Here is a 17363-nt window from a genome sequence, read left to right as displayed (position 1 = left end):
ACTCTTCCCAAACACACGAGATTGACAGACATTTTATTAAGTTTTTCATATGAAATAGAACAAGAACTTTTAAAGGAATGCAATAAAGTTGAGCCCCGGTGACCGAGCCTTTGATGCTAAAGTTGGTCAGACATTGCAACAAATGTTGGAGGAGATTTCACATGGGTGTTGGTTGGTGCAAGAAGGTATAGGTCACCTCGGTTATTGCTTCGTAGGACAGGGATTCGGGTCTTGAAGTCCTTCACAAGAATGACAAACGGGTCAAACTGAATAAAATTGGAATTGGGGAGTACTCAATAAGGTTATAAGAATAACCAATGTTGGGGGTTGGTAACTCTGACTCCGCCTGACCGCGGTCTGAGGTAAAAGTACTCCGTGACTTACGGAATACTCAAATATAAAAATGATATAATTTGAAATTCTATGTATAAATAAAAAAGCATTCTGAAAATTCTAAAAAATAGTTAAAATCTCTACAAATAAGTTGTCATGGTGATAGCTTGTGTAATAGTATATAGATCTAGCAACGGTTTGACGATCTTGACCACTTTCATGGATCTTAACCAATATTCACAGGTCTTCATGGTTTTCCTGATATTTACTCCATTGACTGGTTTCCAACAAGAATTTTGCCTAACTCGCGTCTGCTGATATCTGAGGTAAGGGTAGATATGTTTTCCAACCATGTTAATAACAAGTACAACTGGTTCAATATATGCATTATAGGTCCGATACAACCAAGATTATTTCTATTCTACCAAACATTATACCTCATTATGTTAATGACTAATCATGCTTTAGAGAACATTCTGTATCACATAAAGAAAGTATCCAGGAAGTAGTAATGTAAGTAAATATCGCTCACATATATTTTTTATTTTTTTTTCCAAATTCAACATAACAAAATTATAATTAAACTACTAACAAACATAACTAATCCATATGAAATGCATTCAACATTTCATGAACTTACACTAATCTATGGTTTAATTCCACTTCAGTTTCCATACCTTGTGTGCTCTTGGCTTCCTACTTTGCAAAGCAACCATTATCATGGCCTGCAATTTATGCCCTAATTTCATTGATCAATCAAAAGTAGAGTTTCCATGTAAGAATTCACGTCGAAGCTTTCACTATCTCCCACAATCCCAAGATCCTTGATCGGTTCCGAGTAAGAGCCATAAGCAAAAAGTGCATCAGATCCATGGTCAACAATAGGTTCGCCATTCTTCATAAATCCACGTAATCTACAAAAAAGTGAACCACCCGGTGTCATAACAGTGAATAGTTTTGTAAAGGATTTAGTAACCCCTTGCTCCATCATCCATACACCAAAATAAGTTCTAGTATCATCCATTTCAAGCACGACAACGGACTCCATTCGCTTAAAGATTGATAAATCATAAATGATTAGGCGTGCTAAATAATCTGGGAGGCATACTTCTTCAAATCCCTCACTACTCATATCAAATGACATAATCAGATTGTTACGCCGCAATCTACCATTCACGGTAGTCGTCTCACTAGCAAGCCAATAAATAACCCCGTCAAAAGCAACTTGACTCCAACAAAGCCTAATCGAATTGCGACAAGGCAGATTGTTTCCGCTACATGATGGAGTTTTCCAAGTCCCCGAGCTTAAACTAAAAACCTCAACTCGCCACGGGATTGGGACTGACATGTGAGCTTCAGGATCAAGAAAACTACTAACAATCTTAACAATCATAGGGTCCTTAGTTAGAGGACTAACCCCAAAACCTAAAACTACTTGGTACGAACCAAACAGAACATTAGGGACAGGAACATCAACACATTTTCTAATCCAAGGATTCCATACAACAGCCATTGGACTTCTGTCACTGGCATCAAAACCATACAAGCAAAATAAGCCGTCAGAGCAACCGACCATTCTTGAATCGCTAAAATTGTTAAGTGATTTGGGAAGAGAAATTTGGTGATGCTCAAATGTATCATCATCATCATCATTAACAGAAACATACTTGTATTTTCGAATGTCGGGACCAAAATCAGCCGGATTTAATGTAAATTCTTCATTTTGTTCATAAAGAAGGTACCTTATCAGCAAACGGGGCTGCGAATGGCGGAGGCAGTAATCATCAGCAAAATGGGGGCTGTCGATGACTGACTTCCATTGTTTCGAAACTGACCGGAATTGAAGCAATGATTTTACAGGAACCCTTTTGATTATTTCGACTTGCAATTCCAAAGGAATGTTGTCTGACATTTTTATACACTTAACTTTAAGAATTTTCTTATTTCATTTTGGAAAGGGAGAGTGGGTAAAGTTTTGGAACCCTAGAGGTGGTTTATATTTCACAGCCAAATGCTATTTTTTTTTTATTCTCTATAGTTATTTATAATAAAGTTGTTTAATCTACCGCTTAATAAAAATTAAAGACCAGATTCAAAAGATGATCTTTGAATCTTGACCTTTGATTTCAATCCAAAGGTTAAGATGTTTCTAATTTTACTAACTTTACAAGATCTATCATCTTTTATTAAAGCCATTACCACTTACCAGTTTATCATAAGTCCACAATACCACATTTCGTTCATATGGCTAATGGCTTAATAATTTTAATATATACTATAAGACAGTTGAGCTAATGATTTATTAACCAATCAAATCACTTAATTTTATCAAATCGACTTTCGGTTATGTCATCATTGAATTTAATTATAAATTAAAAATTCTGATAATCATTATCCAAATATATTATTATATTAGTATTTATCAAAAAAGTCTCATTAATTTACACTTTTTGGTTTTCCATCAATAATTTACAATCTTTAACCCTTAATACTTAATTTATATTTATTTTTAGCCATCAATTTGAATAAAGTTTTAAAAAAAATTTAATCATTTAATTAGTTAAAACAATTTAAACATATGAAATATTATATTAAAAAAATTATTTCAAAAGATGAATATAATATATGTGTTTAATGTTTTAGAAGTATATTCTTTTTAAATTTGTTTTTACTTACATTTTTACATTTAAATTTATATATTTAATAATTTATCTTATCTCTAAAATGCTATAAACAATCCGTGTAATCACATCTCTCGACTTTCTCAAGATTTCAATTTTAACTTTTCTCGACTTATTATTATATAAAAGTAAAATATAGATTTATACATATAAATATCAATGTCGACTATATGACTAAAGATAAATATTTCTTATAAGAAAATATTATAAATTGATACCTATAGGAATCACAGAACATGAGACGATCACTGAACAAAACATGATCTACAACAGAGGGTTAGTTGAAAGCTAAATCCAAATTAATATGAACTCCATTAAATATTTATTTTATCTCTCAATCAAAATGGTACAAATCTTTTTTTTTTTATATATATATTAGTTTTGTGTATTAATGTTTAAAGTTACTATTGTCACTCAAATCAAAAGTCATAATTGTTATCATAGAATAGGAAAACAATCCTAATTGTTATCTAAGCTATCATAGGACGAGTGATTGAAATAAACTTCTCTGTGTTATGGCCTCACATCATAATTAAAAACATCTACTTGAATGTCAAGTACGAGATCACAAATATGTTTATATTTTAATTCTTAATTATTTTTTATAATAATATTACATTATTGGTGCAACTGCTTTAAAAAAAATTGTATAATAGAGAATGACTACGGCAAACAATTCCAACAATATGTATCAACTAATAATAACAGTGACGAACCTGTGATTATTGTACTATTACTTGAAAATATATTTTCAACATTATAAGCTTTTATGACTTAAATATATAAATAACTAATATTGATAATATCATAAGCTCGTGTCCAGTGTTGGACACGGATCTAAAATTTAGTGTAGTACTATAGTTTTAATTACTGGTTTTAATCACATCAACATGCTATATGGGCTTAATGTAATATTCTAGTTTTTTGATTTAACCTTATCTTTAATATTGTTATTATTATTATTAGCCCCTGTTTGTATTAATTAAAACATCCTAAAAACTTCTTGTTTCTTTTTTTCAGTCAAAGATTTTCAAATGTATAATGTATATATTTTTTCGAGCATCAAGAGATCTAAAATCTCATCTTTTTTGTGCTCGTTATGCGAGTTACAAGTTGATTCACATGCACATCTTTTTTTTTTTAATGTCCTTTTGCAAAGCAAGTTTGGTTGGAGGTTAACAGGAAGGCCAAGTTACAACCAAAATCAGTGATTTGGGATGACATTATTCGAGACATGATGCCTTACTCAAAGTAGAAATCTTTTATTGGTATTGTTTGGAAAACGATTTTAGGTGCGTGTGTCTACTACATATGGCAAGAAAGGAACGCTCGTCTACTTAAGAAAAGGAAGCGGATGAAGGAGCAATTGGTGGAGGTTGTGTTTCAAACAATATGCCTCAAGTTATTAACCTTTAGTTTCAAGAAGAATGATTGGGTCGAGAAAGCTATGGTTGTTTGGAGTTTACCTGAGACTGTTTAGAAGTGAAGTTACTTCACCTTTCGTACATGTCTAGTCGCTAGTTGATAGTTAGGCTTCCGGGTTTTTGTTTGGGTGGCATGGCAATATTAGTTTGATTGGTTGTGCGCGCCTTGTCTTGTACGATAACTAGTTGATTTGGCACTCAACCATATCACCTAAGCTTTGTATTGGTTTGTTGATATATATATATATATACTCACCTGGGGTAAAAACAACCCTTTACCCAAAAAGAGATCTGAAATCCTAGACTTCATCTTCTTCAAACCAAAAAAAAATTACCTAACACAATTTTTTTAACGAGTTAGTAAATAGTAATTATTTAAGATATCATAGTGACATTCAATTGGGCAGTATGCGGAGCTCAAACCAAACATGTCTGAGATAATATTCATGGCTCTCGAAAACCCCCTTTAATAATTCATCCCTACAAATATAAAAAATGAAATTCGAACTATAACGAATTTTCTCTAAGTATAAGACTTTACCACCTAACACTAATAGATCTCTTTCAACTTCTCCCCTCTTGAGCCTAATCGATTAAGTGATTAACACATACCCCTTACATTTTCACCCTTGTCCATCTTCTGTCTTCAACCTAATTGGCGGTGATTTTATGGACTCATAATATTTTAATTAATCTATATTTTATATCTATTGTTTCTTTTAATTAATCGATAGTATTAATGATAGTTGATTTTTTTTTTTTTTAAAGATGTTGATTATTTGCATCAAGGGTCTAGCTTGCTTGCTTATCATTTCACACACACATATATCAATTGGTTTCGACTAGAATCAGGTGTAACACTCACCGTTTTTGCCGGTCAATATTACCGAATTAGCAAATTTGAATTGAGTCAAATTTGAGCTAAATGAATTTATATGGATGAGAAATGTTGTCACGTGAATTCTAATTCGCAAACATTCAAGCTATATCTATATTTTCTAATATCCCTTTATAAAGAGGATTGATTAACACATTAAGCATAATTTTATTCCTAAAATACCCCCATTTTATCTCTATTGTTCCAAACTTACCTTTCTACACAAAAAAACACAAATCCTAGAAACACATATCCACACAAACTAAAAAAATCCACCAGTGTCTTTCTTTATTTTTTTTTCTGATTCCGCCAACGCCGGAGTCAGATTCCCACCAGTGTTTTTGTTTTTGTTTTTCTTGCATGTTTTGTATGTAACCACCGTAAAGCCGTCACAACGTGCGGGCATCAGGCTAGTATATTATAAAGCAATCTCCCATGTTTACATTTTAAGTTTCAACATTTACTTTCCTAAAATGCCAATATATCAATTCTATATTTACCTAACACCATTTATCTCTCCTCAAAATCTCAACCAATTATTTTTTTTATCTCAAAAACCGAACATCGATAAATTATAAAAATTATATGGGTGTTCTTAAAATTTAATGCTCTTTCATTAGAGATGTCATTCGATATACTTTCGATGAATTTTTAAATCCGAAGCGGAGCCCGTACGGTTAAGGCATTTGGCTATCACACTCTATGACCTATCACCCCACCATCTCACCGCCGTAACGCGCGGGTACTTGCTCTCGTATTTTATTAAGAACAAATAAATTAATGGATGCATCAGAAATATTCAAATAGGTGAGTGATACATCTACATTACTTTTTATCCATCTACAACAATTGTACATGTTTTATAGTACAGTGTACAACTGTATAATGCATTTATTGTTGTAGATGAAAAAAAGTAATTGTAGATATATCATTTCCCATTCAAATATATATATTACTGTACAAAGGTTGAAGGATGATAGGATATTGAGCCTGACGTTTTCGTTTCTTTTACTTCACTTATTTACATGTTTACTAAGAGCAAATTGAAGCAATAATGTGATAAGGATGTAGCTGAGTCAAGAATGCTAAAAAGATGTTTAAAATCCATTCAGGGCAAAACCGAACAACTACAATAAACCAACTTGTTATTTTGAGTATGAGAAACTTGAACTATATACAACCAGACAGCCACTTACAGCAAGAAATATTGCTACACCAAACCATGCATCGCATAAGTCAAGCTTCAGCATAATGCAGTTTTGTTATAGCATATTCTGTTCAGGTTCAGAATTCAATCCTATTTATGTATCATTTAACTTCCGGAAACTATTTCAATGTAACTATCTTCTCTTAAATAAAACACTTGTAAACACAATGATTCTGCCTAAATAGTGTTTACCATTTGAACATCTACGGCTTTTCTTGAACCTGATAAAATGCATATGTGTGAAATATCATCAGCATCCCCACCATTTGTTAACAATAAAATTTGAATGTAAAGATGTGTACTCGAGAAAGATTAAGAAAGCATAATCAAATTAAAAACATGATAGATATAGAACGATACAGGGAAACGTAACACACACAAAAGATAAACCAAGAAGCAGGGCAATAAGTAAAATGCCTAGTACATCAAAGCTTGAAAACTTACAAGATAATACTTTTCATACTTACTATCACATCTTGACGGTATGGTCCTTTATGCACAACCTTCTCTTTATTTGTAAAATCATTTTCATCATCTCTTGATAAAAACTCTTGATAAAACTATATGGGAAATCATCCCTCGCAACTAAATGTAGAGATATATCTTTCATGAGACGTTGTGAAACTGGCAAATCCAACAATGGGACGTAACACATATTTATCTACTTACTTAGGAATCACAATATGTCTAGAAAGTGGGTGGGTTGTCAAGCAGCCAGATTCTCAATGCATCAATTTTATCAGCGTGTTCCCCTGTTACCTGAATCTGGAATGAAAATCTTGTCCAACAACAGATAACTAGTAGTACTACAACCAATATCATCTTGAGCCTTTCATTTACATCTACTAAAAAACTTCTAATAATAATGTTACCTTATCTAACTCTGGATAACAATTCTTCATGACCAATTTTATTAACTCCATATAATAACACTCCTTTGATATCAAAACTAAACTAGGAGAGGGAAATAAAAATGAATGTATTATCACTATTATGAAGGTGAACACATAGTGACTTAGAGTCTGGTGAACATACACAAAGACTTAAATCACAGACCAAAATGATTCGCATCCAAACAAAAATGGAACTCCTGAATCATGATTGATGATTATCTAATAAATCCAAATCATAGAATTAACAAACAATTGGGGATGTTTGGATACACGTTTAATTAAACTTACAATGGATAATGAAGCTGCGATTATTTAAAATAAGTTGTCCATGACTTCAACATCATTCAAAAACCAGTTTTGTGTTTAGCCGATTGTAAAAAAGTACCAGCGTTGACCTCTTACCCAACCGGCCATCCCAAATTCTCTACTTCTTTTGTGAGAAAATTACAGTCTGCACTGTGGTAATCAAATTTTCTAAAATGATAGTAAAATGATACTGATACTTATGTACACCACAAAATGAGAAACTTTTAAATTGTGAAAGTAAATGACCTTCAGTGCACTAAGATAATCGATCAGGTCGGTTTCATAGGCACTTCCTTTGTTTAAACTATCTTGATTTTCGAGGGGAAATATTGCATCCAGAAACCTTGGCATTTGTTATTCCAATCATATCATTTCTCTGGAAACTAGTCTGACTTTTGAATGAGGATTATTGTATCACACTAAGTAACTAATACATTCAACCAAGGTTTGAATACCAAAAAAAGGAACCAACTTTATCCAGCCATGTGTAATGGTCAAGACTAGAAAAGTATAAAGAAAAGTTACCCAACTAATCATGTCTAATAATGCTAAACTACCGGAGCAACAAAATACGCAGAGAACTTAGAAGACTTTACGCAGAAAACTATCTTCTAAACTTCAAATAAGAAACCAACGGTCAAAAGATAAAAAACTTGTATGATTTTAACTAAATTTGCAGTTACTAAAAATCCATGATCTCTTCTGAAATCACTCAAGCGTCAAAGTTATTGTGTTGGTTAAGTTGTCCTAACATCCCATATATCCTCCAAATATTTTCAATAAAATATTACCTAACAAATCGAGTAGGCTAACGCCTAACAATGACTAGCATAGTAAACGATTTTGAAACATGATTAACTAAAATATTACCTATAGACAAGCTTAGTGTCACAGATGGTAGGATACAACCCAAGACCAAGAATAGTTTGATGTAAAGTGATATTCTAATTCAAGGATTCCGGAAAGCAAAGGCATGCAAAACACTCTACAAGGGCTGTACACGCACACCTAGTCAGGACAGCTACCCAGCGTTCGAATATCCTGACAAACTTGACTACTACTACTACTACTACTGCCGCCGCCGCTGCCGCCGCCACCACCCACCACCACCACCACCACCACCACCACCACTACGACTACTACTACTACTACGACTACTACTACCACCACTACACTACTACGACTACTACGACTACTACGACTACTACTACTACCACCACTACACCACTACGACTACTACTACTATTACTACTACTACTACTACTACCACCACCACTACACTACTACGACTACTACTACCACCACCACCCACTACACTACTACGACTACTACTACTACTATGTCGACTACTACTACTACGACGACCACCACGACGACGGGTAGTATGGGGGAGGTAAGCTGTAGACAGTCTTACCTCTACACAAAGGTAGAAAGACTGCTTCCATAGGGACCTCCGGCCACAAAGGAGTGCAAGACGGAAAATGAGAAATGTTTAGAAAATCATACCTGTCTGCCGAGAATCTGAAAAGCAGAAATACCTGCTGGGTCCGGCTACTATGCGGGTCGAACAAGTAGTGGGAAACAACCAAGACAAACATACATATAAATAAGAAATGACAAAATCTGAAAAGATCCCGATTGAGCCAAGGCAGTAACTATTTCTAAACAACCTATGAAAAAAAAAAAAAAAAAAAAAGACCTTAGGTCGCCTAGCTATCCTAATCCTAATCCTCTCACCCGCTCTTCCAAACCATTAAACTAGTCCTAAACCCCTAGTCCTCTAGATAAACTCTCATTGCTCATGTCCTCCGACAGCCATTTTGGGGGAAACAAACACAAAAGTAACCTCCCCCCTCGGTTTAGGCCTCTCGAGACTCAAGGCCAAAAAATAGGACATATAGTGTATAACCTTACTTTCAGAGGAAAATTTAAAAGCTATACAAAGGGTCATCATTAATTACTTGATCCGTGGATATTCACTATGTAAAGACTAATCAGCACATTACATGCTTAAAAAATAAGCATGTCCACATTAATCAGTTTATTTCTACCAAACATTACCGTATTATATGTTAATGACTAATCATGCTTTACCAGGTTGAACAGAAAGTTTCAGATTCAACATACACAATCAGATTCAACATACAAACATAATCAATCCACACGAAATGCACAAATCTATTCATGAACTTTAACTAATCTATGGGTTTATTACACTTCAATTTCCATACCTTGTGTGCTTGCCCCAATGGTTGTATGCTCTTAGCTCCATACTTTGCAATTTATGCCTAAACAAATACTACAAATTCATTGATCAATTAAAAGTAAAGTTTCCATATATGGCTCCATGGAGAAGGATGAGCTTTTTCCAACAATTACAAGATTCTTCGGTTCCGAGTAAGAGTCATAAGCAAAAAGTGCATTGGACCCATGGTCAACAATAGGTTCGGCATTCTTCCTAAAACCACATATCATAAAATAAGGTGAAACCACCCATGGCATAACAGTGAATAGTTTTGTAAACGATTTAGTAACACCTTTCCCCATCATCCATACACCACAAGAAGTTCTAGTTGCATCCCGTTCAAGCACGACAACGGACTCCATTCGCTTAGTGATAGATAAGTCATGATGAGACAGGCGTGCTAAATTATCTGGGAGGCATACTTCTTGGAATCCCTCACTACTCAAATCAAATGACATAATCAGATTGTGATCCCGATATTTACCATCCACTTTAATCCATTCAAAAGCAAGCCAATAAATAACCCCGTCAAGAGCAACTTGACCCCAACAAAACCTAATCGAATCACGACAAGGCAGATTGTTTATGCTACCTGATGGAGTTTTCCAAGTCCCCGAGCTTAAAGTAAAAACCTCAACTCGCCAAGGGGTGCAAACTGAAGAGTACATTCTAGAATCAACGTAACTATTAATCTTAACAATCATAGGGTCCTTAGTTAGAGGACTAACGCCGAAACCTAAAACAGTTTCGTACCACCCAAACAGAACATTAGGGACAGGAACATCAACACATTTTCTAATCCAAGGATTCCATACAACAGCCATATAACTTTTATGGTCTAGATCATAACCATAGAAGCAAAATAAACCGTGAGCGCAACCGACTATTTTTGAAACCATTCCATTGTTAACAGATTTCGGAAGAGTGGTACTAGGAATTTGGTGTTGGTGAAAAGTATCATCATCATCAGCAACCCAAACATACTTGTAATCATTGAGTATAGAAGTAATATCAGTGTACCTTATTAGCAAACGGCGGGGCTGCGATTGGCGGAGGCAGTAATCATCACCAAAATCGGGGCTGTCGATGACTGACTTCCATTCTTTTGAAACCGATCTGAATTGAAGCAATGATTTTAAAGGTACCCTTTTGATTATTTCGGCTTGCAATTCGAGAGGAATGTGGTCTGACATTTTGAATTTTGATGAACTGTTAGGGTTTTTAAGCTTCTTTTTCATAGGGGCGAGTGTAATTGCGAGCCAGGTGTGTGAAATTATTTATTTAAATTTTTGACTAATTATCAAAAACTAGTTGGATTTGGCGAATATATATACTTTTCGAACTTTCCACATAATTACAATAGAAATTTATCACCAGATAACTTCGAATGTTACCTTATATTTAAAAGTGACTACAATAGTACAATTATATAGTTATTTCCAGATGGATTTTTCCCTATCTATATCTATACTCCTTTAACCAACTGGGTTGGATCAGTGGTTGGAGCTCATGCCTCTAGAAACAGAGGTTATGGATTCGATCCTCATGCCCAGTAAGGCTGGAGGTCCTTTTCTACCTATGGTAAAACCTGGAAGCAGTCTCTCTACCTTTGGTAAGGGTAAGGCTGTCTATATATCAACCTCCCCCATACACCGTCGAAGACGGTATTGGGACCCAAAACCCGTGGAAGACGGCATTGGGAGTTACTTTACTTTACTTTACTTTTATATCTATACTTCTTTATAATAATTATCAATCTCCTATTTTTAGAAAGTGTTAAAAAATAGTTAGATGTAAAACTACTAAATTAACCTTAATAAACATCCGATATGGAAAGGTTTAGTAGAGATTATCAAATTTACCTTTGATGAATACATCAACTTACACAGTTATACCACTTGACACCAATTGTCGATGTCATCACCACCCGTTACTGACACCACTAAACCGTCGTCGTCTCCGTCACCACTCGCATTACGCGGATACCATGCTAATTCTAATTCACATAATATTTAGGATATGTTACATATCAGAATAAAATATTACGAGTATTTCTTTATAGTATAAAATAAGAATATAATATTATAATTTTTAATATTCAAATATCGCAAAGAATTTTACAGTCTACAACTTCAATGTATATATTACGATTTTGTAGTGTTTCAATATAAAGTTCAAAGCTTATTATAATGGATCAATTTTTTATTAATAAAACGTAAATTTAAAAATAAAATAGATTAACAGTTAATATTGATAATGTCATAAACTCTCGTATATTACACACAGATCAAAAATCTAGTATATATATATAGTAAACTGCTATTCTATAAATAAAAGCTTTTCGCCACTACCGCCAACTCCATCCTTTGCTCCATCCTTTGCTCCATCCTTTGTATTCTCATGTGAGTCATAGATGATTTAAATATGTTATTTTAGATTGATAGGCTTAAAACATAAACGTGGAGATATTTATAATCTTTTAAAGTTTGACATATGCGTAATGAGTTTTTTCTTTTTTAATAGAGTTAATTGCATAAATCATCCCCGTGGTTTACACATTTTCATGGTTTTCATCCCTATAAGTTATTTTTAGTGGATTTCGTCCTTCAATTTTACCTTTTTAGTAAATTACACCCTTTTGAGGGATGTAAGATGCTAAAAGGTTTGAACACTTTTCGTGTTTTTCATTCCTCATAAGGATATAATCCACTAAAAAAGTAAAGTTGAAGGACGAAATTTACTAAAAATGTAAAGTTGAAGGATGAAATCCACTAAAAATAACTTGAAGGGATGAAAACCACGAAAATACGCAAACCACGAGGATGATTTGTGCAATTAACTCTTTTTAATATTTATCATTCATCATATATTATAGAGAAAATTACATATTTGGTCATTCAAGTTGACAGGATTTTCAGTTATTGCCTTTAAATGAATTAATTACAGAAAAAACCTTGAAGTTGGTTAATTTTTTCAGTTTTTACTCCACAACCAAACAACGTCTAATTAGTTCGTTAAGTGATCGGCAAATTCGTTATTTCGCTTTCATCTTCTTCTACCATACTCAAACACCAATAGAAAATATCTTTTATATTTCTAATATATACATAAAAAATAAACCCAAGACAAATAAATTCCTATCAAACTATAATTAATGTGCCATAGCAAAATATCAATATTAAATATATATGAGTTAGTTATAGACCCATTCCAATCCATCAAATCTAAGAGAAAAAGAAAAAGTGGATTTGATTTTTTATATTCAAAGTTTGTGGATTTGAGGGTTTTATTGGATTGGGAATGGTGGGTTGTTTAATTATGAGAATGATGTTATGAAGATCGGGTGGTGTTTGAGTATGGAAAAAGAAGAATGAGAATGAAATGACGAATATGTCCCTCACTTAACGGACCAAATAGACGACGTTTGGTCGCGGAGTCAAAACTGAAAAAATTGACCAACTTCAGGGGTTTTTTTTATAGTTAATTAACTTAAGGGCAATAACTGAAAATCCTGCTAACTTGAGGGACCAAAAATGTAATTTTCTCTATTTTATATCATCTTATTCTTAGGTCTATTAAGCATTTCAAATTAATATGTTTTAAATTACTCGTAATATGTTTTAACACATTAATATGTGTGTAAATTAATATGTTAAGTTTAACACAAATAAACTAATAAACTAATATTAAGTTTCACACATTTTTCATAAGCATGTGGGTAAATATAGATAGTCGTGAGCTCTCCAAAAGACCTGGTCTTTTCTTTCATTAGTCTTCAAATTGGTTGCGCCTTCAGGTTAACCGCATGGGTCAGCTCGTATCAGTAACATTGTTATCCCTGCACCTTACCTGCAGTGCCTCAGTCCGTATCAGGCCACTCAGCACCATTTGATGGAAAGTCAGATACCCTTCAGATAATTCCATCAAGGGCCTTCTGATCTAGGTCGACAACCTGTCACTCAACAAAAAAGCTATCCACCCACATTACTTAGTAATAAGGACTTTGGTTCAAATGGCTCAATAGAAACAAAATCTGCTACCATGGTGATCGTACCAAGCCGGGGAAGCTATAATTAGGTCAAATGGGCTTGCTCCCCTGTTTGGCAATTGTTCCGTAATGGCTTTGTGATGCAATCCAACTTCTTGTATTTCATCTCTATCACATTCCTAGTGTATTACTTTGTGATATAAATCTACCCTTTGTTGTTACAAAAAAATAAATAAATAACTAACTACATGAAAATATAACTCGTTATTTGGCTTGGCCTTATACCCGAATTCATTAAAATACAAAGCATTCAAAATGTATTCCAACTCTAATTTCTTTCCAATACTAAAACCCGCATAATAAAGAACAAGTGTTTAGGAGTAGGCTTCATAAGCAAGTGTAGCCACTCCCACATAATCATCTATTGATCTGTTATAGTAACTTTTGCAACACTTTCCGTTTTCTTCATATGAATAAACATATTTTACGTAAGCGTATATACCTAAAGCAAACAGAATTAAAAATTAAGATTCAGAAATGTAAACACTGCATAGCATGCATCAGATGAAACTCGAAAGATATGAAAAGGCTGGCACTTAGGTACCTGTTAAGCAAAAAATGTACTATGCAACTTTTTCTATTTTTAAAAGTAGTTGTTTTTAATATTTTAAAGTTCAACATTTAACTTTTTTGATACATAAAACGAATAACTTTCATGCTCAAATCATCAAAGGCAAGTGTTAAATGAGTCGTTTTCATGTTTAAAAGCTGAGAATTTTGTGCGCACAAAACCTGTTAAGACACGATTTGCCAGCCTCATATGATTTAGTATAACAGTACTACAAGCTAGACAGTTATTGTAAACAAGAATGGAGTTGAATGAAAAATGAAAGTGTTATCAAATAGATAAGCAATCCGTAAAAAACATTTAAATCTCAATAAATTACTTTGTCATAATTTTCCTGCTCGTTTAATGTGAAAAAAGTAAACCTTGATACTCGTATTACAACAAACTGCAACTCAAATTAAGCTCCTGGTAATCCTAGGTGCAAAAACATTCTCCCTCACTTCTGATGGCATTATGGCAACTAGGCCTACCTCATGTAATTGGTTCGCACAAATCAAAATAATTTATAAATGTTTGGAGAATATCCGTGACCCCCTGCCCAGAAGGCTCAACATCGACATAGACCCGCTGCCCAGTTTTAACAAGGACCACAACAATTCATGTGAAGTCATATCAATATCATGTATCTTAGGTATTCAACCACAACAATTGACTCATATATCTAAGACAAATTCATGTGAAAATGTGATAATCCATCAGGGAGGTCTATTGCTTCAAACTCATGGGAAGTCATATCAATATCAAATGATACACAAATGAACGTTTTGAGGTTGTGCATCCTTGGCAACAATCCTCCTTTCATGAGCGCCACAATAAATTAACCACATGAACGCATCAGTCAGAGGATTGCAGATAAAGTGATAAACTGTTTTACGAGGCAGATTGCTCACTATGTATAGAACTAAAGATTAATCAGCACTCGACAAGCTTATAAAACAATCATGTTCACATAAATCAGTTTATTTCTACCAAATTAAACATTACCCAATAGTCTTTATGTGTAATACAATTAGCACCACACCAAACATAAGTAAAAATAGCTAGACAATTTTTTTTCCTTCAGATCCAAAATAACAAAAATTAGACACATTGAACCCCCTACTAACAAATATAATCAACTTAGATGAAATCATGAAATGCATAGTACTTTTCATTAACTTCAACTAACCTATAGTTAATTCCACATCGATTTCCATACCTTGTGTCCCTGCCCCAATGGTTGTATGCTCTTAGCTCCAAAATTTGTGTCGAAACCATTATCATGGCCTGTAATTAATGCCCAAATAAACATGACAATTTCATCGATCAATCAACAGTAGAGTTTCCATGTAGGACTCCACAGATATGTCAAAACTTTGTCCCATAATCCCAAGATCCTTGATCCGTTCAGAGTAAGGGTCATAAGAAAAAAGAGCATTAGATCCATGGTCAATTATAGATTCGCCATTCTTCATAAATCCATATACCATAAAATGAAGTCGTTCTTGTGTCATAACATTAACATTGAATAGTTTTGTAAAGGATTTAGTAACACCTTGCCCCATCACCCATACACCTAAAGAAGTTTGAGCACCATCCTTTTCAAGCACGACAACAGACTCCAATCGCTTAGAGATAAATAATAAGCCATATTTATCTGAGCGTGTGCTAAATTATCTGGGAGGCATATTTCTTCAAATCCCTCACTACTCAAATCAAATGACATAATCAGATTGTGATACCGAAATCTACCATCCACTTTAATCCACTCAAAAGCAAGCCAATAAATAACCCCATCAAGAGCAACCTGATACCAAAGGAACCTAATCGAGTTACGACAAGGCAGATTATTTAGGCAACATGATGGAGTTTTCCAAGTCCCCGAGCTTAAAGTAAAAACCTCAACTCGCCAAGGGATGGGAACTAAAGTGTCAATTCCAGAATCAAAAGTATAAAAACCATTAATCTTAACAATCTTAGGGTCCTTAGTTTGAAGACTAACCCCAAAACCTAAAATAGTTCGGTAGGGCGTAAACAGAACATTAGGGACAGGAATATCAACACATTTTCTAATCCACGGATTCCAGAGAACACAAGAAAAGGGTTTGTCTAGACCATCAGCATGAAAGCAAACTAAGCCGTGGGAACAACCGACTATTCTTGAAAATATAAGATTGTTAACAGATTGGGGAAGAGTGGTGATAGGAATTTGGTGTTGCTGAAAAGTATCATCGTCATCAACCAAAACATACTTGTATCTGGATGTGTTGTTTACAGAAGCACTAAATTGTTCATCATCAATATCAGTGTACCTTATTAGCAAACGGCGGGGCTGCGATTGGCGGAGGCAGTAATCATCACCAAAATCGGGGCTGTCGATGACTGACTTCCATTCTTTTGAAACCGATCTGAATTGAAGCAATGATTTTAAAGGTACCCTTTTGATTATTTCGGCTTGCAATTCGAGAGGAATGTGGTCTGACATTTTTATCAACTTTTAGGGTTTGTATACTATACTTATTTTATTTTACAGGGGTAGTGGAATTAAGATTTAGGTTAAGATTTGGAACCCTCAACAAAATTCCTTTTATAGGGATGTGTCGAATTTTATAACTCGGTTATGCTTGTGCCGTGGAATTCTTTAGGACTCGTATTTATTTACTTGAGTTGATCATCTTTTTGTCTTTTTATAATAATACAAAGTTTATAATCTATTTTATACTTTTTCCTTTATAAAATTACAAGGGAAATTACCCGCATATTGTAGCGACAAGATGTTGAGGGTGATAGGTCTAGGAGCTG

The 17363-nt window shown here is 33.9% G+C and overlaps 2 protein-coding genes and 1 long non-coding RNA gene across 3 annotated transcripts; all 3 read right to left on the bottom strand.

The window, feature by feature from the left end:
* Positions 1-847: 847 nt before the first annotated feature.
* Positions 848-2330, bottom strand: LOC122605664 (putative F-box protein At5g62060). Its single transcript, XM_043778619.1, has 2 exons — positions 2076-2330; positions 848-1859 (listed from the first exon to the last, which is right to left on the bottom strand). The coding sequence occupies exons 1-2, from the start codon at positions 2243-2245 to the stop codon at positions 1079-1081; spliced, it is 951 nt and encodes a 316-aa protein (XP_043634554.1). The 5' UTR covers positions 2246-2330; the 3' UTR covers positions 848-1078.
* Positions 2331-6887: 4557 nt separating this feature from the next.
* On the bottom strand, positions 6888-7551 carry LOC122602551. The gene is made up of 2 exons (XR_006324316.1): positions 7192-7551; positions 6888-7107 (listed from the first exon to the last, which is right to left on the bottom strand). It is a non-coding gene; the product is annotated as an uncharacterized LOC122602551 (long non-coding RNA).
* Positions 7552-9819: 2268 nt separating this feature from the next.
* Positions 9820-17067, bottom strand: LOC122602610 (putative F-box protein At1g47790). The gene is made up of 2 exons (XM_043775210.1): positions 16874-17067; positions 9820-10986 (listed from the first exon to the last, which is right to left on the bottom strand). The coding sequence occupies exons 1-2, from the start codon at positions 17044-17046 to the stop codon at positions 10029-10031; spliced, it is 1131 nt and encodes a 376-aa protein (XP_043631145.1). The 5' UTR covers positions 17047-17067; the 3' UTR covers positions 9820-10028.
* Between the last annotated feature and the right edge of the window lie 296 nt (positions 17068-17363).

The sequence above is a fragment of the Erigeron canadensis genome, chromosome 6 (assembly GCF_010389155.1).
Source record: "Erigeron canadensis isolate Cc75 chromosome 6, C_canadensis_v1, whole genome shotgun sequence".
Lineage (NCBI taxonomy): Eukaryota > Viridiplantae > Streptophyta > Magnoliopsida > Asterales > Asteraceae > Erigeron > Erigeron canadensis.
Note: the sequence above shows the minus strand (reverse complement) of the source record. Positions and strands in the feature narration are given on the sequence as shown.

Bases quoted from the DNA above. Each gene is read 5' to 3' on its own strand.
- LOC122605664 (XM_043778619.1), bottom strand. From the start codon at position 2,245: ATGTCAGACAACATTCCTTTGGAATTGCAAGTCGAAATAATCAAAAGG. The intron at 1,860-2,075 runs GTACCTTCTTTA...TTTTGATGCCAG, and splicing joins CAGCCCCGTTTGCTGATAAG to TGACAGAAGTCCAATGGCTG.
- LOC122602610 (XM_043775210.1), bottom strand. From the start codon at position 17,046: ATGTCAGACCACATTCCTCTCGAATTGCAAGCCGAAATAATCAAAAGG. The intron at 10,987-16,873 runs GTACACTGATAT...TTTGCTAATAAG, and splicing joins CCCCGCCGTTTGCTAATAAG to GTACACTGATATTACTTCTA.